Genomic DNA, 22,395 nt, shown 5'->3' with positions numbered 1-22,395 from the left:
TTTTTTTTTTTTTTTTTGCAGTACCAAGGATTGAACTCAGGACCTTGCACTTGCCAGGAAGGCATTTATCCCACTGAGCTATCTCCTCGGCACCCTTGTAATGTTTTTTACTTTAAAACTAGTTATCCTAATTTTAAAAAGACAAATAATTTTTCTTAACAATTAGAAATTATTATGTAAAAGCCATCCCCAAATCAAAATAAGCCCACCTCAACAGTTCTTGTTTTGTAGCATGAGAAATAAACATACAACATAACAAAAAGCATTAGGATTTCCCCAATAATCATCCACACTCTTGTGCCCAACATTATCTTCTAATGTATTTGGTAAAATTCATCTGTTTATAAATATAATCTAAATAAGACTACTCAGTATATGTTCTTTTTGTCTGACTTTTTGACTACATTTAGATTTCAGACACATATGCATTTTGTTTGGAAGCATCTGAAACTTCACTCATTTTAGTCACTGCAGAACTGATGCTACAAAGCAAAACACTTATTTAGTCTACACATCTGTGTGTTCCTCCATATAGCAGGAGTTGAGACCATTCAGCACAAAAAAAGCTACAATTCTACTGAAATGATCAAAAATTATTCCTTGTTTTGTTAACACATGAAATTAAAGTAGCTCAGATTTACAAATAAAACTAAACTGGAAAGGCCGGCCACATAGTTCAGTGGACTAAAGCCCAGGCAAGGGACTGGGGTTCAATATCCAGCTTGTCCTGACCACCCTGCCCCAGGGGCATACTGAGCTGGCCACAGAGTCTGGGCGTGGTAATGTGCATCCAGCCCTTGGGAGGCTGAAAAACAAGAGGATCACAAGGAGTCCGATCTGTGTAGCGAGATCCCGTAGACCCTGTACTATTTAGAAAATAAAAAATAAAGTAGAAAAAATTCCATTTAGTTCTCTGTGTGTGTGTGTGTGTGTGTGTGTGTGTATGCGTGCGTGCGTGCTCACTACACAGCTCAGACTCACAGTGATCCTCCTGATTTCTACCTCCTTAGTAGTGGGATTACAAGTGTGCCACAACGCCTGGACTCCATCGCCAGCTCAGGGCACCTGGAGGCGGGGCCGGTGCAGCATGAGGTGTCAGGAATCAAACCCTGTCCCCTGCACTTACCTAAGCAAGCGCTTAGTACACTGAGTTTTATCGCCAGCATTTTTTTTTTTTTTTTTAATGTATTTGGTACAGGGTCTCACTACACAGCTTGGATTCATAGTTATTCTTCTGTTTTCAGCCTCCCCAATGCTGTGATTAGAGGAGTGCACCACCATGCCCAGTTCTCAGTGGTTGGCTTGGCATGTGGTGCTGGGGATCAAACCCACGTCCCTAAGTTTGCCAAGCAGGCGCTTAGTCCACTGAGCTATCTCACCGGCCCTCCACTTAGTTCTGATGTATTATCCTTTTTGTATCTTGTTCAGATTTTTTGTCTGCTAATATTTTGAGGTTTTTTGTTTTGGGTCTTTTTGAGACAGGGTCTTGCAGTTCAGGCTGGCCTTCGCTTTTTTTCCTTATCACTTGATAACCCAATTTGATGACAAAAAAGTATTTATTGTTTTCTATTACATTTTCAGTTTGTAAAAGAGCCACAGTGATATCCTCCTTATCACTGAGCTTCTGGTTATCTACATTCCTGACTCCACGTCTGTCGGTCTGACTGCTACAATCATGTGTCTGCCTACCTGTCTCTGTCTCTCTCATAAAGTTTTGAAGGGTTTTTAACGTTACTTTATCTTATCAAGTATATTACTTTTAATTTGAACCCCCCCTCCCATGGCATGTTTACTTTCACTTTAATTTCATCTACTTTTCTGTTTTGGCTTAGATTATTGATCTTCTGCCACATCACTTCTGCCATATCATTTTGATCATTGCTAATCAAAATTAACATCTTCTAACACCATAAAATAGTTTAAACAACTATAAAATGCTATGTGCTCCTGAACATAGTATTAGTCATAGCCCATCAAATATTCATTAAGTTCAAAATATATTCTAATTTTTCCATCTTCTATGCTACTAAGATGGACATTTTCTTTTTTTTTACATGTATTTACACAGGGTCTACAAGGTCTCACTACACAGATTGGACTTGTAGTGATCCTCCTGTTTTCAGCCTCCCAACAGCTGGGATTACAGGCACGTGCCACCTCACCCAGCTCACTCACTGTCTCCGTGCACTCTGGGGGCAGGGTCAGTATGGCACACCGGGGATCAAATCCAGGTCCCTGAGTCTGCCTAAGCAGGAACTTTAATGTGCTGGGCTACCTGATAGCCAGCCCTGATGTACATTTCTTTTCTTCTTTTTTTTTCTTTTTTTTTAAGTACAGAGGATTTTTTTTTAAGAGGGGGGCTGGCTCAGGATGCTTTAAGGGCAGCTCTGGAAAGGCATGAGGATCTGGGGATCGAACCACAATATCCTGAGCCTGACTGCCTTTGCTTAAGCAGGCACTTCAACTGAGGTAATGGGCAGGCCCCTGATGTACATTTCTTAACTAATCATATCAGTATTTTCCAGTTATCTTTTAGTCATTAATTTCTGCCAAAATGTCATTATGGTATTCAAATGTGTATAACTTCAACTCTTGAAAATTTGATCTTTGCTTTATGGTTCACTATATAAAATTTTGTAAATGTCCCTTTGATCTAACTTGGGGAAAGAAAATGTACATTCTGCAGCTTTTGGTGAAGTGTTCTATGTATGCCAGTTGGGATTCCAAGTGTATACCAACATGCCTGGCTTCTTTGTTTTCTTAATAGCAGTAACTGAAGCAGGAAGATAATCTCTTCCTATAGTACAGACTGAATCTACTCTTAGCAGGTGCCTAAGAGCATTACAACACTATCTGAACTCAATGAGCAACTGGGATCATGTAAACTAGACTTCAATCCCTTTATTAAGTTCACCTTTTCTCCTAACATGTAACCTTTTGGAGGAATTTCAACCTAGTCTACAGAAGTGGCCAGAATCCTTCACTCACTCAGTGGAGTGAGCACTTGCCTGGCAAGTGCAAGGGTCTCAGTTCAATACCCGGTTCTGCCAAAAAAAAAAAAAAAGAAAGAAAAGAAAACTACAGAAGTTACCACAGGCTCCCTCCTTGCTTTTGAGTCAGCAGAAAACCCTCCTCAGTTCCTCAAGCCTCCAAGCCTGGCTTATAACCAATCAGCAACCTTCTGTCAGAACAAAGCAATGCTGCCTACTAAATGCTGGGCTCGCCTGCTGAAATTTCCTTTTTACTCTCTAGGCCCTTATTTATTTGAAAGTAATCCACTACCTTCAAATGCATTTTGTTGGGGGACAGGAGTATCCAAAGTAAAATCAGTAAGAATTTTCTAGTCTCACATCACCAAAAGCAAAATGGGCAAAACAAATACTTAACAGGTTTTAAAACTTCTCAGAGAAGATACCTACACTCCAAATTTTCTATCTTCAATGTTTAGGATGCTCAGGATACCTTAAAAGCAGCTCTAGAAAGGCATGAGCATCTAAATGAGCAGTTGAACACAATGCCTGGCACATAACTAATATTCAATTTGCTTTGCTGGGCTAGCTGGCTGGCCCTTGGGCCTTGTTTTACCATTATTTCAGACTGAGGCTATAGCTCAAATGGTATACAGTGTTTGCCTGGCAAGCACAAGGTCCTGAGTTCAACTTCCAGTGCCAAAAAACCCAAACCAAAAAAAACCTCATTAAAAGAAGTTTTATAAAACATTTTTGCCAGGTGTGGTGGCATGCATACAGCTGTATTTCCAACACTCAGAAGGCTGAGGCAGGAGGATCAGTGCAAGTTCAAGAGCAGCCTGGGTGACAGCGCACTCAAGGCCAGCCTAACCTACCCAGTAAACCACATCTCAAAAAATGAAATAAATGATTATGTTTTGAGACAGCATCTCACTGAGCAGCCAAGACTGCTTTTGAGCCTGTAATTTTCCTGCCCTAGTCACCCAAGTGGACTGTAGGCATGCACCTCCCGATCTAGCCATTCTGTGGGCTTTTGACAAATACTTGATGATGTATCCAATATAGTATCAGCTTCACTGCCCTGAACCTCCCACCTCCCTACTGCTTCTTCTAGACTCCCTCCCACTCTCTGGGAAGATCTACCATCTCCATTGCTTTGTTTCACTACAATGCCAAATATTTGAAATGTAGCTTTTCAATACATTTGACCCAGCAAAGTTCGCTTCTGCTGTGAAGACAGGATCCTGCAACTTCATCCAGGATAGTTCTGAATCTTCAGTCCTATAAAGTTGGGAGGCTGAGATAGACAAGTTTGAAACCAGCTTAAACTAGTGAGATCCTGTCTCAAAAAAGAAATGAATGAATGAACAAATAAATACTGCTCTTGGAAAAAAAAAATTCCTGAAGGATCAAGGGTGTGAAGGCTAATTATGTGCAAGTAAAGAAGAGGACAATAGCCAGGCGGGTAGTGCATGCTATAATCCCAACATTACTCAAGAGGCTGAGTCAAGAAGATCACGAGGATCACTGCAAGTGCAAGCTAGTCCAGCCTGGGTTACATAGTTCAAGACCAGCCTGGACTACATAGTGAGACCCCAATAAAATAAACAAAAAAGAGGGCAACATTATAAATGCGAATAGAAAAGGAGTTTTCAAATCTCAAAACTCATTCTGCCTGTCTCTTATTCCACATTACTTCTCACATTACTTTGAAATTAGGACTCAAAAACATGTACCCAGACGGTTTCAGATTATCTCCTTATTACCTACAGTTCATCTCTTTTGACTCTATATTCCGTACTTCCCATTCATGTCCCCTGCTAAATATATTTAAATAACTTTTGCCCTGATATAAAAAGTCTGCATCTTCTGTGCATGATATTTGAGGCATTAATACATTGTTCCCTTCCCTTAAAACATCTTTCACCTACTGACAACGTGACAAGTTACAACTCACCAATCAAAACCATACTTTAGAATCATCCCAGGAATTCTATCCAGACTTGTAGATGGCTCTCATTAACTGCATACTTCAAGTATTCATTCACCTTATATGTAACTGCAGCATTTACCATCCTGCTAGCCTATATGCCTATATGATCCTCTTGTACAAAATTCAGAACTTAGTTTACTGATCTAAACTAAGAATTGAACCACAGTAATAATATTATGATTTCTTCCTAAAAAAATTTCTTTCATGGTTTAATTTTTCTTTTTTAATTTTATTTGTGTGTGTGTGTGTGTGTGTGTGTGGCCAGCTCAGCCCACCAGGGGGCGGGCTGGCTGGCATGTGGTGCTGGGGGATTGAACCGCGGTCCTTGTGCTTTGCTGAGCTTGTTCTAAGTAGGCGCTTTAGACCACTGAGCCATCTCACCAGCCCCACTGAGCCATCTCACCAGCCCCCATGGTTTAATTTTTGAATCCAACAGTGACAGGATAGCTATATACCAGATATTGGTGCTTTTCATATGAATAAAACACTCAGTATTTAAACTGCTCCAAATCCCTCATTAACACCAAATCCACTTTTAGTGCAAAAACATGGGAGGAAGTGAAGAGAATAAAAGACAAGATGGCAAAGAAGTGTAAGGTCTCTAACCTTCCCAAAAATTACATCAAAGACATAACCATTAGATCCAAAATTATAATATTCAATATAGCAAGTAAATGAGATCACTCAATCACAATAGTTTTGAGTACCTTTTCCATTAATTGTAAGATTTTATTTGTACAGAATATGTTTATGGTTAAGGCATTTCTCATGGCTCTTGTACAACTAGATTTCTAGAAAATGTAAGAATAATTTCAGTTTGTAATGAGAGAACACCTTTTTCAAAAGTAATTTAACCAGTCTTCTGTTTAATGATCCACAGAACTGATATTTTGCTCTAAAATAACACAGAACACAGGGTCAGGGTACAGTGCAGCAGCACAGCACCTGCCTGGCAAGTGCAAGGCTCTGAGTTTGAGTCTCAGTACAAAAAAACCACACAACAGTCAACAAAATGTACTCCCCTGCCCCTCAAACACATAGATTCTTTCAAGAGATAAAAAGTATTTAGCATGACTAGTTAAAAGAGCACAAGACTGAGTCAAGAGATCCAGAAGTAACCTCAACTCAGCTTTCGGTTACAAGCAAAAACAAAAGACCCAGAGGGTTAAGATTTCAACGTCTTTAGGCATCATCTATACCTTCCTGATAAGTAACACTACATACATTTTAGCTAATGCTATCATAAACAATATTGCCACTTAACGGTACTACAGTAGCATCTGGCTAAAAAGTTGCATTTTAAGCATTCATCAAGGTTGCTGAGACTAATACTTGTTATGCAACTAATAATCAGCCAGTATAGTCGTTAAGCAACATAGAGCACTTAAGCCTAGGTCAGAAAGAAACAAGTCCTAATTACAAAGTACAATGATAAAAATGATGCCCCCCCCCTTTCTGTGTTTTGTAAATTTAACCATTGCAGCCTTTTTATCCCATTTTCCTTGAGTATGATGAACCTTGTTGCTGCCAGTGTTCTCACATACAAACAGAAATTCTTGATTATAATCTCAACCTAAGCCTAAAATTGCATGATGTTTTGAGACAGAGAGAGACAGAGACAGAGAGAGCAAGACAGAGTCTGACTCTGCTTTTACTCTAAAAATTCTTATGAAAACTTAAAACTCACATGTTTTTTTATACTAATTCAATCAAACTTGACATTCTCTTGAGAAATATCTAGTTACATTTCTTGGTCTCTCCATACTGTCCTCTTTCTTTTGATATACACTTTGTGCTGATTTAAGATCCTATTAATGTGCTCTTCTATCCCATCCTAGGACTAAAAAGCCAAAGTAATGAAACAAACATATTTCACATTACACACATGACAAAGCTCATATACCAATTAAAAATCAACATCCTCCACACCAAAAATACCCCAAAACAAACCTATTGTTTGATTCAAAAATGCAGTCAAAAGAGGATGTGCTGTAGTAAAAAAAAATCTCTTGTTGACTATATATATGACAAGTATGACATGCTTCCAAAGCTCTGCTCTGATTTGTCATTTGCTTATAATGTTGTAAGCACCACACATCTGTGTTGAAATACAAGATTTAAAATGCTTATCACACGATATGATCCCAAAACCTGTAAAGGGAAAGCATACATATATTTAGGTACTCACTTGCTCCAACTTAAAGATATGCTGATTAAAGTAGTGCTGTAAACGTTCATTAGCAAAATTAATACAAAACTGTTCAAAGCTATTATTTTCATAATCTTCAAAGCCAAAAATATCAAGAACACCAATGGACAAAGTCTGAAAAGCAAAAGAACATTTTAGTTAAAAGAAGGCTCAGATTTATTCAATAACATTCCTAAGTAACACGTGTTCACTTCTGCAGCACTAAAAAGGAGACTGGGGGCTGGGTAGACAGCTCAGTAGAAGAAGCGTTTCCTTCGTAAGGGCAAGGACCTGAGTTCTATCCCCGGTTCCACCAAAAAAAATAAAAAATTAAATGAAATTAAATTAAAATTAAAAAAAAATAAAAAGGAGACTGTTTCTGGCTCGTGTTCAAACAAAAAGTAATCAACAACTATTTTGGTTTTATTTTCATCTTACTTTTATCCTAATTATAAAAATATAACCAAGGTTTGAACTATCCAATTTCTGGATAACGTTAGAGAAAATGTACAAGCTATAGAGCTAGTGGCCTATTATATTCATTTCAGAAATCCTTAAACTGAGAAATCCCTAAATTCCAAGAAGGAATGGAAACAATAACTGAAAAAATTCAAAAGGGAATTTAAGTAAAAAAATCACCAAAGCTAAATTATTCCTGGCTATCCCAAGAAGATCATTAAACTTTTCCTCTTTACTTCTATATCCCCCAAAATGAAATACTGATTGAAGATCTAAATTAACAAGGGCATATGTAATCAGATTCAGAAAGACCAGAGATAGAGAAAGACACATAATCATGTAATTTCTTAAAACTACAATTAAAGGGCCAGCCAATAGCTCAGCAGATTAAAGCTCCTGCAAGCAAGTGCAGGGGTCAGAGGTTTGATCCCCAGGCCTGAGTGTGACAGCAATTGAGATTGGGAGTGGTGGCACACGCCTATAATCCCAGCTCTTGGGAGGCTGTAAACAGGCAGATCACTATGAGTCCAATCTAGTAGTGAGACCCTGAACACCCTGTAGACCCTTCCCTTAAAAAAAAAAAAAAAAAAAAAAAAAGAAAAAAAAAAAAAAAAAAGAAAGAAAGAAAGACCCTACAATTAAATTCTTTAAGTTATTTGTCCCAGGGTCTGGCTACACAGTTCAGACTCCTATGTGATCCTTCTGTGTCAGCCTCCCCAGAGCTTGGATTACAGGTATACGCCATCACACTGTTTCAGGGCTAGCACAGCATGCTGTACTGGGGATCGAACTCTGGTCCTCATGCTTGCCAGGCAGGTGCTTAGAGCACTGAGCTATCTCCCCAGTCTTAAAATTAAATTATTAAAAAAAGAAATACAACATTTAAAATGTTGAACAGCTCCTAAAAAGACTATAAAGAAAAACATCAATCTTCCTCATTCTCAGTGTCTGCCTCCTAAATTCAACATTCAAATATTTAGCTGTTTGGCAAAAATAGATTAGATATTTATCAATAAAACTTTGAGAAAAATAAAATAAAATAAAATAAAACAAATTAACCAATTAAAAAAAAGATTAGAGTTTATCTTTCTGTTTCTAGATATTTAACTTCTAGAATTTGTACATTTGTACTATGAATGATATAGATTTAGCTCTAATATTTGCATAATAAATATATCTTTTTCATCTCTCATTCCCATTCTTGAAATGTAATTGGTATAACTATTTTGGCTGAATGAAAACAAATTATTCTCCACTGGTGCTAAGAAATACTGGGCAAACTGACATAATGAATGTAATGATATACTTTAAGAGAATTTTTGAAAGTCTGTACCAAGTAGTCTGTTTAATTCTTCTGAGTAAGTCTAATCCTTTATTTAAAAAAAAACTAATGCCCTTCAAAAATAAGCCAATATGGGGCCGGCCAGATAGCTGAGTGGATTAAAGCACCTGCCTCAGCAGGCTCAGCGACTGGGATTTGAACCCCCCAGTGTCATGCCGGCCCCACCTCCAGGGTGCACTGAGACAATCACTGAGACTGAGCATGGTGACGCAGAGCTGTAATACTAGCGCTTGGGAGGCTGAAAACAGGAGGATCAGGAGTACCAGGAAGTTCAATCCCTTGTACTGCAAAATAAATAAATAAATTCTAGAAGTTAAATATCCAGAAATAGAAAACTAAACTCTAATCTATGTTTGCCAAACAGCTAAATTACTTGAATGTTGAGACCCTGTACTAAATACATAAAAACAATTTTAAAAATTGTATTTTAAAATTGTAATGTTGAAAATTTTATAATCATGGACAACGCCTTTCTTTATAAGTAAAAACATAGGGGCAGGGGAGATGGCTCAGTAGAATAAGCAATTCCCTGGCAAGCGCAAGGGCCTGAGTTTGATCCGTTTCCACAAAAAATAAATAAATAAATAAATAAATAAAACCAAAACAATAAAGCAAAGGAATGAGTTAACTGCTCAAAAACTTCAAACATAGGGTCACAAAAACACAGCATGAACAAATTCAAGTAACTAGGCCAGACATGGTGGTGCACGCATGTAATTCCACTACTCTGAGAGGCTGATACAGGAAGATCAAAAAGTAGAGCCCAGTCTGAGCAACACAGCTATTTAGGGATATTCTGTCTCAAAAATGAAAAAAAATAAAAAGGATCATGAGTGCAAAGACCTTGGGGTCCAATTCTTAGTGCAAAGGCCTTGGGGTCCAATTCTCTGGAACACAAGGGGGAAACAAAGGGATAGCTGTGCAGGATTAGGACTAATCAACCTGAGTCCTTCCACATATCATATTAGGAGATGTAAATAATGATAATATTCAATATGGTAAAAATAGGGAAATGAACACTCTAATGTACTGCTGACAGATGTATATAGCCCTTTTTAGAAACCAGTTTGTAAAAGTTATAATCAAATTTTTAAAAAATATATGGTAGTCTTAAATTTAGCAATTCAGAAATGAAGAACTTATCCTAGAGAAAGGTATTCAAAGATAATCAAAAAGAAGCCAGGAATATAGCTCAGCAGCACAAGCATCTGCCTGGCAAGTGCAAGGTCTTGAGTTCAATCCCCAGTACAAAAAAAAACCAAAAATGCTACAGTATTATTCATAATAAGACAAAAAATTATGGGGTCAGAAAGATAGCTAAGTGACATATGCACCTGCCTGGCAAGTGTGAGGTCATGACTTCAATTCCCAGTACCAGAAAAAAAGAAAGAAAAAAAATTCAATTTAATAAGAGAATTAATGGTACATATTATATATTACAAAACTATTACAAACAATGAGTGGGGATGCAGCTCAGTAAGTAATTTGCCTAGCACATACAAAGTCCTAGGTTCAATATTGAGTACCAGAAATAATTTTTTTAAAAAAATTCAGATATGTAATGACACAGAATGTATTTCAAGAGATAACATAAAAATTTGAGGCAATACAGACATCATTAATTCTATTCATCAATTCTATTCATCTTTTTAAAAGCAATTGTGAATATACATGCATTTGGCATATAAGGAAAAAGGAAAAAACAAAAGGTCTGGTAAGATAGAAGAGTTCCTATGAATAAGATAATAAATATCAGAAGGGGATAATATACACCTCCATGTAATAAAGTGCTTTAAAATTATATGTATTAGCCAAGTAAAGTGGCACACACCTGTAATACCAGCACTTGGGAGGGTGAGGCAGGAGGACAACCAAATTCAAGGCCAACCTGGGCTACAAAGTGAATTCATGGCCTGTACTACACTGAGAGACCCTGAATCAAAAAGTTAATTATAAAAGTGTATTACCCAATTTTAATAGAACAGTTTTGAGGGAAAATACATTAAAATGCAATGTATCTTTACCTTGGCATTGTGCTCCAAATCTTTACTATTCAAAAGTGCATGATTAATTCGAAAAACAATCCAGTCAAACAGGGCACTATAGAGAGACTTAGCCATAGAGTTCCTGACTGTCACAGCCTGTAAGACAAGAAAAAGAATGAGTATAAAGTGGAAGTGGTAGTAAACTAAGACACCATGATAAAGTATGTTTGATCTCATTCAAGAAAGCCTATTAGATTCAATTAGAAGCTGATTTTTTTAAAAAGTTGATTTTTCTCTTAATAGCCTGTAATTGAAATTTTCTACATATATTCTTAATTTAGTACAACTCAGTGTATGTGGGCTAAAACTGTCATGAAACAAAAACAAAATGTAGGTCACAAAATTCAAATCATTTTTACTAAAAGCTAGGGTATATAGTATTTAAACACACACACACACACACACACACACACACACACACACACAAATGGCCTTACCAGCTAGTACAGAAAAAAATATTGTATTTTAGGTAGAAAAATATGGCAACAAGTGTGCATTAGTATCCATGGACTACTGCTCCCATTCTCACACTTAAAACACACACACAATTCCACCACAACTATATCCCAAACTGCATTTGCCTGTCAGCCACAGTAGCCTCTAGAATTACTTGGGGCCCCGCACTGAGTAGTCTTTTCACTATGGAGCTAGGAAGTTAATTTTTAATTTTTCCTTCACTTCAAGACCTCTCCAGCTTATGGAAATCCTCTGTACAATCTATCTAAGTCTGAAATTATCCTAAAAAATAGAATTCTATTGAAGAAAATTCAAAAAAAATTGCATGTTTTACTGAACTAAGTCCAGGCATTTCAAAGAATACAAAGCCTAATAATTAATATTATTATCTAAGGATTTATTTTGTTTGCTTTTTCATGTTACGTATTTGGTACAAGGTCTCACTACGGAGCTCAGACTCATAGTGATCCTCCTGTTTTCAGCCTCCCCAGAACTAGGATTAAAGCCATGCTACCATGCTCTGACTCTCGCTGGCTCAGTGCACCTTGAGGGCAGGGCAGGTGCAGCATGTGGGACAGGAATTGAATCCTTGTCCCTGCGTTTGCCAAAGCAGTAGCTTAGTCCGCTGAGCTATCTCATCAGCCCTAAAGATTTATTTTGAAGCTTGTATTCTCAAGAAAACATTATTCCTCTTCTGAGATACACAGAAAATAATTAAGTGACTTAGTAGAGCATGGTACTGCATGCTTGTAATCTCAACACTTAGGCGAAAGGGGCCGGGGAGATGGCTCAGTAGAATAAGCGCTTCCCTGGCAAGCGCAAGGGCCTGAGTTCAATCCTTGGTTTCACAAAAAAACAAAAAACAACATCAACACTTTGGCAAGAAGGCTGCTACAAGTATGAGACTGGATGGATGGATGGATGGATGGATGGATGGATGGATGGATATCTATATCTTTAAGTTTCTAAACCCAAATTTAATTACCCACAGAAGAAACAAAAGAATGATTGTGAGTTATGTTCAACAGTAGAAACTTGAAAATAAATGGAAATTCTTCAAAGAATTCTCAAGAGAAAGCAGGATTTGACCCCAGAATTCTATATTGAGGTATGTTATCAAGGTAAGTATCTCAACATATTTCAGAAAAACAGTAGAATGTATACACTATGTACTAGAACAGCACTACTATTTTTCCCAAATATGTTATCAAGGTAAGTATCTCAACATATTTCAGAAAAACAGTAGAATGTATACACTATGTACTAGAACAGCACTACTATTTTTCCCCAGAGATGTGGGGAATGAAGAGTCTGATCAAATTCAGCAAAGTAAAAGATTTTTGTAATAAATAAGCATAAGACAAAATATTAGCATGAGTTGATAAAATAAATTTTATATATTGGTTAAAGTTTTAATAAAAAGACCTTCAAGGGGCCAGGGAGATGGCTCAGTAGAATAAGCACTTGCCTGGCAAGCTCAAGGGCATGAGTTTAATCCCCGGTTCCGCCAATAAATAAATAAATAAATAAATAGACCTTCAGATAGAAAAAAGATTTTCAGATTAAAAAACTATAATCCACCTATTCATTTATAAGTACCATTTTGATAAAATAACATAGAAAATAAAAACTAAAATCTGCCTATTTGTTTATTAAGTACCATTTTAAAAGATAGTCACACAGAATCCTAATACAGCAATATATCCCCAATGTATTCTCCAACTTCCAGGCAATACTCCCACCCCTTGATCTGCCACGCAGTACTACCTAGCCTAACTAGTAAGGCCCAGTGAGACACCAAGTAAGAGTCCCCATCTCCAACAAGACCTCACTCAGGGCTTCCTAATCAACTGAAGGGTAATATTCCTACAGCTGTGTAAGGCAAAAACCTGGGACTCATCTTTAATATTTCCTTTTCCTTTACTGCCTCCCATTATTGTAAATATCACTAAGTCTTGTTCATTTCACCATCTCATTTTTTTAAAATCAATGTATCACTACTGCAAACAAAGCAAACATCTTTCTGCTCACTGCACAGCTTCTGAGCTCATTATCTCTACACCTATCCTTGCCTTTTAACATGGCGCCCAAGATTCCTATCCCCTGTATGAATCTCTTCCCTTAAGTATAAACTACAAATATAATGGATTTCTCTCCTATAATTAGCTTATGTTGCATTACAAAGGTGAAGGAATTTTAATGGTGTAATTAAAGGCTAAAACGGCTGATTTCTGAGTGAAGATAAGGCATATTCTAGGTGGCCTGAACTTAAAGAGAATGTTCTTTAAAAGGAATTGGGTGCTTTTATCAGAGTTCTGCTGACACTGAAGCAGTAAACTGCCATGTTGTGGGAGAGCCACATGGCAAGAAACGGCAAGCAACCTCCAGCTGGTAAGGGTGGTGTCTGACAGAAAGCCAACAACATAAAGTACTTAAGGCCCACAATTTCAAGGAACCAAATCTAAATCCTCAGCCTATGAGTTCACAGCCTATAAGCTCAGAAGAGAACTTCAAGCCTCAGATCAAAGATCTAAAAGAAATCTTGATGTCAGCCTAGTAAGTCCCTAAGACCAAATAACCCATCTCAAGATCATGATCCACAGGACCTGTCAAGATGAAACTGTTTTGTACTAAATTGCTGATCTCTACAGATATAAGAAACATTTCCTCAGCTGATTCTCCATACTGCAGCCAAAGTGCTCCTTTAAAAAAATAATAAAGGGGCCAGGGAGATGGCTCAGTAGAATAAGCACTTCCCTGGCAAGTGCAAGGGCCCAAGTTCAATCCCTGGTTTCACAAAAAATAATAATAATAATAATAATGACAAGCTGGGTGGAAGAGTGCACACCTGTCATCCCAGCACTGAGAGGATCACAAGTTTGAGACTATCCTGGATAACTTAGTGACTTAATGTCTTGAAATGAAACAAAAACAGAAAGTACTAGGGTTTCACCCCAAGAATGAGTAGAAGGAAGGATGTGAGGGAGGGAGGGAGGGAGGGAAAGAGGAAAGGAAGGAAAGAGGGAAGGAGAGAGGGGGGAGGCAGGCAGGGAGGCAGGCCTGGGTGGGGCTGAGTATCAAGGCCAATGTAAACAAAACAACATTTTGTGATAAAAAAAGTTCTAAAAGAAAATATAAAATCACCAAGCTTTATATAAAAATAAAAGCTCTTAAAGATTTGGCTTCTTTATTATTTAGAAGGGAGCTCTGAATAGTGAGAGATCGTAAAAGTAACAATAAGGACATGGAGGTAAGCAAGGGTAACCGAAGTGCAAAAATGGATCAATACCAGCTGCAAAAACATTCTCTGGAGTTCCAATAACCATTCTCTCATTTCTCTCTTAATCTTTTAACCTCATATTCCTAATTTTAAAACTATTATCACTTGATTTCTCATCACTTTCATAAAATTACATGAGTCTCTTTCAGTAAGTGTCCTATCCTATATACCAGCGGGGCATGGTGGAGCATGTCTGTAATCCTAGCACTCTGAAGGCTGAGGCAGGAGGGTAGTTGGGAGTTCAAGATCAGCCTGGGCTACAAAGTGAGCCCAAGGCCAGCCTAAACTGCACAAAGAGACCCTATCACAGAAAAACAAAGCAGACAAAAAAAAAAAAACCAAAAAACACAAAACCTCAGCTGGCAGGCTCAGTATACATACGATATTTAAAGCCATGTGAGTGGGTGATTTAAATATAGAGAAGACAAAATAAACACTGTGTCTCAGCATACCCCTGCTTTTGGAAGACACAGAAGGAAAGGAAAAGGAACTGTAAAGAAGTGGCCAACAATTAAAAAGTAAACCAACTAAGTATAATGTTCTGGGCTACAACTGAAGAAACTGTCTTGAGAAGGAACAATCAAGTCAAATACTGTTGGTTTATTATTCTACCTACTCTTCTCTCTCTCCCATATTAAAAATATGAAACTTAGAATGGTTAGGAGACTAAGATGCCGGGAGAGAAATGCAAGTTTCATCAAAATCACATTCAATTTTAAGTTTCCAAGTCAATGGAAAATTCATTCAAATTTCAAAGACCTAGAACAGATTTCAATTAATATTTTCTATTACTATCATTTTCATTTCATTAAAAGAAAAAAACACTAACAGAAACTTCTAAGAATGTCCAGAATGTTCTTATTTCAAAGAAAATCCTACCTCTGCCAGCTTGTATGGTAAGATGAGCTTTTCTCCTACTGTTACCGTCTTCCTTGTAACCAATGATTCAAACAGCATCTCTTCTTTAACCTAGACAGCAGAAAAGTAAAAGCAGTACATAAGACTTTGGAAAAAAGTGAATTACCTTACTGAAAAACCAAATAAAGGAAGACTTAATGAAATTAGCAAATAATAAAACAGACAGGAAAAAAACTGGCAATTTTAATGATGGCCACAGTGGAATTTAGATATCCATTCACCCCAATTCCTTCCCCTAAAGGGTAAAGAGGCACAGATAAATAAGAAATAGGACTTTTTTAATTAAAGTCTGCGGCCCAGGGAGATAGCTCAGTAGAATAAGCGCTTGCCTGGGAAGCACAAGGGCCTGAGTTCAATGCCCGGTTTTAAAAAAAAAAAAAATTAAAGTCTGCTTTCTGATCAGAATGGAAAGATGTTTCATTGTGCAGAATGAAGTTTAGAACAGTAAACAGAAATATTTAATGATCAATCATAATCCCAAAACCTGGGGATAAACACCTAAATGTGTTGGTACTTTTTGAATTTCAGGAGTATTTCTAATGAGTCCCTATTCTTATTTTGGATGTTTCTTTTTATTCACACACATTAAATTTTAAGATAAAGCTGATACTTCCTCCATTCTCATTCTTCCCCCACAGGATATGTTATCATGAATCTGACATGTATTATTTAAGCACTTGTTTTATACTGACATAACTAAGTTGATCATCTAGATTAAGTTTATTCATTTCAATTGCTCTAACACACCGCAGGATAAATATACTATGTTTGCACTATTTATAAACACATTTACACTATCTACAATTTTGTACTTTTAAAAATTAGCTCTTAGGGTATGCCTATAAATGTCCATTTTGTATCTGTGTATTCAAAGTGGTTGGGATAGATATATAGTTGCATTCTCTTAATGAATAGAATGACTTGTTCTAATGGTGTTTGTAAATAGGATCACAAGTCCGCATCTTGTACAGCATTTAACCACTAAGAAGAATATATGCAGTGTATTATTTGTTGAAACTGTACTTCCGATTTGATTTGAAACTGTCTCATTGCTATCTGTTTATCAATAAAACTTTGAAAAAAAAACATTTAATTTTCTGAATATTGCTTAATCTTAATTTTTGTTCTAAGATTTATACTGTATCTTTGACTTATAATTTATTTAAAAGACATTGTATGATATCTTCTCCTAGTATTAGAAACTTTAAAAAGTATATTTCCATTTTCTGTTGACTTAAAAAAAAAAAACAGAGGTTTGTACCTATGTTGTTTATTTATTATTTCTTGCCTATATCTTGTAATATGAGAAACTACTTTGGCAGTAACAATACACAATGTACTAACCATTGCTACTCTCCTAAAATCTTGTTTTGAGATTTTGTAAAATAAATAAATAAATAAAATTAAATTAAAAAAATTAGCTCTAATGAATATTCCTATATATCAGTTCAGAGTTCCTGGAAGAACAAACCAAAAAATGGAATTATCAGTTTATACTGTACACATTTTCCGCTGTATAGACTACGGCCACACTCCCATACACAATTCTTTCCAATATACTCTCATTTTGTCAGATCTTGACTATAAGTAGTATTATCAGACTCTAACTTTAAAACACTGATGGACATGAAATGGTGAAACAAGGGAAAGCATGCACATATAACACAAATATATTTCATAAAATTTTATGTAGACTGTCTCAGGTACTTTTCTCTTGTTGCTTAATTCTGCTGACACCCAGAATTAAGGAAGGAAATTTTTATTTAGCTGACAGTTTGTGGAGGTTTCAGTTCATAATCAGCTGGCTCCAAGGCAGAGTGGAAGATAACAGAGGGCAGCAGCTCACGGCAATGAAAAATAGCAAAAGCAGCAAGAGCAAAAAGTGAGGAACAGCAGTTGTGGCAGCAGAGGCAGAGCCTCTCTCCCTTCCTTATATTGCCATTCAGGCTATCCATGGGTGTAGCAACACACATACCCATAATCCCAGCATTGGATCATGAACTAATCACAAACACTAGATGCCTGCACCAATGACTGCATGAGACTTTGCAGGGGACAACTAGACAACAAACTATAACATAGACAACACAAAATATATAAAACAAAAAATATTCATTAGTAAAGGGAAAGCTATAAAGTGTTATCCATTGTATTGTTATTTTATTTTATTGTTTTAGGTAAATACTACTGTATTTGTTTATACAGGTTACTCATTAAACAATGTACTGTTATTTTATAACAGAAGATATTAACCTACCACCACCAACACATGTCAAATCAATAAATTTTTTTGAGACAAGGTCTCACCAGGTAGTCCAAGGTAGGCTTACACTTACTACTGTAGCCCAGGCTGGTCTCAAATTCACAGCAATCCTCCCACCTCAACCTCTTGAGTGCTGGGGATTGCTACCATGCCCAGCTTCAAACTTTCTGTCAAGTATGCTATATGATTTTCCCTTTTTTTTTTTTTTTTTTTAAGTATTTAGTACAGGGTCCAGTCTTACTACACAGATCGTAATGATCCTCTTGTTTTCAGCCTCCCAAGTGCTGGGATTACAGGCGTGCACCACCATGCCCAGTCTCAGTCAATGTCTCAGCGTGCCCTAGGGGCACGGCCAGGACAGCATACTGGGGATCGAACCCTGGCTGCTATGCTCTGCCTAAGCAGGTACTTCAGTCCACTGAACTATCTGGCTAGCCCTATTTACCTTTTTTTAATCAGATTAGAGGAATTTTCTTTTACGCCTGTTTTTTTTTCCTACTTGGTACCATACTTGTTGAATGTCTAGATTTAAAATACAACACCCAGCAACAATGTCCTGTGTGATCCTAATATCAAGTACTTGGCTAAAACTAAAACTGAAACACTACCTGTTCTCTGACCTTCATGAATTTCAAAATTACAACCTTCAAAAACCAAGGTCCACCTCAGAGAAATTCTTTCCAATGAGTCTACTTTCAATTCAAGGTACTCCCCTTCTGCCCTTTTTACCAGGATATCATCCCATTAAAGTTAATGAGCAATGCCCAGTCACATGTAGAGAAAAAACACCGCATTTAGAAAAATAAGAAGGAATCCATTGCTCTCAAAGAACACTGCCACCTTGCAATAGACAGTAACTCATGAACAAGTAACTTCATGCTACAAAACCCAAACATGTTCCCACTAGTTTGAACCATTGGTGGTTCAAGCCACCAGGTCTGACTTACCCCATCAGATGCTTTATACCACCAAACAGAACCGCCCCATGTCACCCAATGGGACAGTCATGTGTATATCACCATACATATGTAGCTCAAAGCAGCAGGAATGTAACACACTCACACCAGAGCCACCTGGCAGTGAGACATAAAATTATGGCCCTGTTGTGAATGTGTTAATTATACTAAGAAAGAGCAAGTGCTCTATGCACAGTTGGTTAAGACTATTTAAGGTTAAACTCCAGAAAATGGCATATGAGCCAAGAAAGAGTGAAAGTACATAGTATTTTAGTTGGAAAAAGCATACACCCTAAATGCCAAAACTATAACAATCAAGACGTGCTTCAAAAGGTGAATGGACAAACAAACTACAGTATACCAATGCAATGACCATTTACCCCAGATAAAAAGAAATGTGCTCCCAAACCATAAAATACATAGATGAATCTTAAAAGCCCTTTCGATAAAGTAAGTCAATCTGAAAATATTATATTCTATATGATTCAAATTACCTTCCATTCTACACAGGACAAATCTCTAACAGCTAATGAAAAGATCAATGGTCACCAGCATTTTACAGGGAGGTGTGAACAAGTAAAGCACAGGGTCAGACCAGTGATATTCTGCTGTATTACACCATAATGGTGAACAAAGGACTTCACACTATTGTCAAAACCAATTCAAGGGAGCCAGGGAGATAGCTCAGTACAGTAAGTGTTTGCCTGGCAAGCACAAGGGCCTCAGTTCAATCCCCATTTTTTGTTGTTGTTGTTGTTGGTTTTTCGGCCAAAAACAAAACAACAGAAAAAAAAAAAAAACTTCAGAGACCAGCCAGGTATTTCAGAGGATTAAAGTGCCCGCTTAGGCAGACCCAAGGACTGGGGATTGATCCCAAGACAGGAGACAATGATTAAGACTGGACGTGGTGGTGCTCAACTGTAATCCCAGCTCTTGGGAGGCTGAAAACAAGAGGATCACCACAAGTCCCATCTGTGTAATGAGACCCTGTACTAAACACATTTAAAAAAAGAAATTCAGTACAAAAAGTGAACTATAATACACACAAATTTAAAAAGTTATTTAACATATTAGGAGATTCCAGGAAGAAATACAGGCCACAAGAGTCTACAAAATGTATGACAAATGTATAAAACAAACTCAACAAAATGAGGAGAGGAAAGGATAAAGAGCCAAGCAACTCTGGAAATGAGTGGGGTGTGTAGGAGTAAATGTTCATAAGTACTATACTGGGGCTGAGGAGGTGGCTCAGTAGAATAAGTGCTACCCTAGCAAGTGCAAGGGCCTGAGTTCAATCCCCGGTTCCACAAAAAAAAAAAAAAAGCACTATATTTCAGTCATAGAGTCATTTCCCATAAGGGTATAGGTTAACAATTCTGATACTACTGTAAATGTGCACCACAATAAATGAACAAATGGATGGCAAAAGCAGGGGGAAGGTTTTCCCTGTGGAAATTTGCAGATATACAAAGGAAAAGCTAGAATGATCCATGTAAGGTTGGCTTTTTAGAAACATCAGTATGAAGTCCTATTAAAACTTTCATACAGATGTAATGCCAGCCTAGCTAAAATACCAACAGCATTTCTCTCAAATCAAAACTAGATGAAAAATATCCTAAATCTATAAGGACACACAAGAAAACCAGAATAGCAAAAGCAATCCTGGGTGACAAGACCTAAACAGGGTTAATCATAATCCTGGATTTAAAACTACAGTGACAAAAACAGCACAGTACAATAACATTGAGGATTTCTGGGAAGTCCCAAGATTTGTTATCCAGAAACTAGAAAATAAAATCTGAAGGGAAAACTGGAGCCCCACAGAGAAAATGAAGAGACAGACCACAATTCAGAAAAAGGATGTAGCCTACTGTACTTTCTCCCCAGCTCCTGATTCACAGAGTGAAACTAGAGGATTGAATCTACAAAGATAGAGTGAGGGCGAGTAATTCCAGATGTTTCCAAGGAGAAACACACCAGTGAAACACAGCAGTAGATGCTATGCACTACAATAACATCTGACTGACCCCAGTCCAACTGACTCTGTCGCCTGGAATGTGCGCTTGGCTGGACAATATTTTATGAAGTGTTTTGTGTCGTCGTGCCCCCGCTCACCACCCCCACCCCCCACCCCCCACCCCTGGCTCAGGATGCCTTCAGGGCAGGTCTGGTAAGGCTTGAGGATCTGGGGATCCAACCACAGCATCCTGATTGCTTTGTTTAAGCATGGACAATATTTTATGGAAGGGCCAACTGAACCCAGTGCTCAAAGTGACCATGAGGTAGATTCTTTTCAGGGCTGCCAGTGTCGAAATTCCACAATGACTGAGTGAGGGACATCCAGAGATGCCCAGGGTAAGGGAGCTAATGTCAAGCTGCAAGAAACATCCAATCCCACAAAGGCCAGGATCAGCCTCAACTTCTACAAAGCTGAAACTACCAGAATTGGCATGCCACCATAATCCTACTGCAGGCCTTGGAGGATCATTCAGTATGGATCTGTGCTCTGTCTGCCTCCTTTGTCTATCACTGACAGCAGAGACACACCCTGAATTGAACCACAGACTTGAAATCTCAGAATTTTTTCTTTACTTTTGACGGGTTTTCTGTTGTTCTTGTTTTTGTTCCCGAGTATGAACACTTTTTAGTTTACGTTTATTGTTTTTCATTTTACAATCTTGCTTTCCTTCCTATCTTTTTCTCCAGTTTCCCAAAGATTGAATATTCTTCCTTTGTCAGCCTTGCTTCTAATCTTCTCTTCTTTTGTTCTATTTTTTTTTCCTCTTATCTTTTTAAGATATTCTTTCAAGGCTAAAATCACTTTAATGAATGGATATTTATAATTTTTATTTGATTTTATTATGTAACTATAAATCTTGTACCTATGGTTAAAGGTGGCAAACTAACAGTAATCATTTTGTCATTTTCTATATTGTTCTTACATCAAGCATTTGTGCATACAGGGAAGACTGGCTTTCCACATGACAAAGATTAAAACTAGATCATATCTCTCATCATGCACTAAACTAAAATCAAAATGGATCAAAGATCTAAATATTAAAACAGAAACACCTAATCTGCTGGGAAATAAAATAGATAAAAGTCTTGAAGATACAGTGTAAGCAAAGACTTTTTGCACAGAACTCCAATTATTACACAAGAAATAACATCAAGAATTAAAACAAGATTGAGATTCCATCCCACACCAGAAATAATGGCTATCATCAACAAATGAACCATTAACAAATGCTAGCAAGGCTTTTGGGGAAAAGAACCCCTCCCCACTGCTGGTACGACCATAAATCAGTACAACCAAATGGAAATCAGGATTCCTCAAAAAAACCAAAAACCACAGGTTCCTCGTCTAGGTATTTTCCCAAAAGAGATAAAAGTATCATAACACAACAATATATACACATCTATTGGGGCTGGGAAGATGGCTCAGTAAAATAAGTGCTTCCTTGGCAAGCACAAGGGTCTGAGTTCAATCCCAAGTTCTGCCAAAAAAAAAAAAAAATATACACAT

At 37.3% G+C, this 22,395-nt stretch overlaps 1 protein-coding gene across 4 annotated transcripts in view; it reads right to left on the bottom strand.

The window, feature by feature from the left end:
• The window catches only part of Myo9a (myosin IXA), a 227,184-nt gene that overhangs the window by 173,160 nt on the left and 31,629 nt on the right, over positions 1–22,395 (bottom strand). For all 4 annotated transcript variants that reach the window (XM_023712466.1, XM_023712464.1, XM_023712465.1 and 1 more), the window contains exons 4-6: positions 15,612–15,701; positions 10,976–11,092; positions 7,151–7,285 (exon numbers count right to left, since the gene is read on the bottom strand). In XM_023712466.1, coding sequence (XP_023568234.1) covers positions 7,151–7,285; positions 10,976–11,092; positions 15,612–15,701 — 342 coding nt within the window. The remainder of the gene's footprint in view (positions 1–7,150; positions 7,286–10,975; positions 11,093–15,611; positions 15,702–22,395) is intronic.

Source organism: Octodon degus, unplaced genomic scaffold (assembly GCF_000260255.1).
Source record: "Octodon degus isolate 3935 unplaced genomic scaffold, OctDeg1.0 scaffold00026, whole genome shotgun sequence".
Classification (NCBI taxonomy): Eukaryota; Metazoa; Chordata; class Mammalia; order Rodentia; family Octodontidae; genus Octodon; species Octodon degus.
This window is presented reverse-complemented; position numbering and strand designations above follow the sequence as displayed.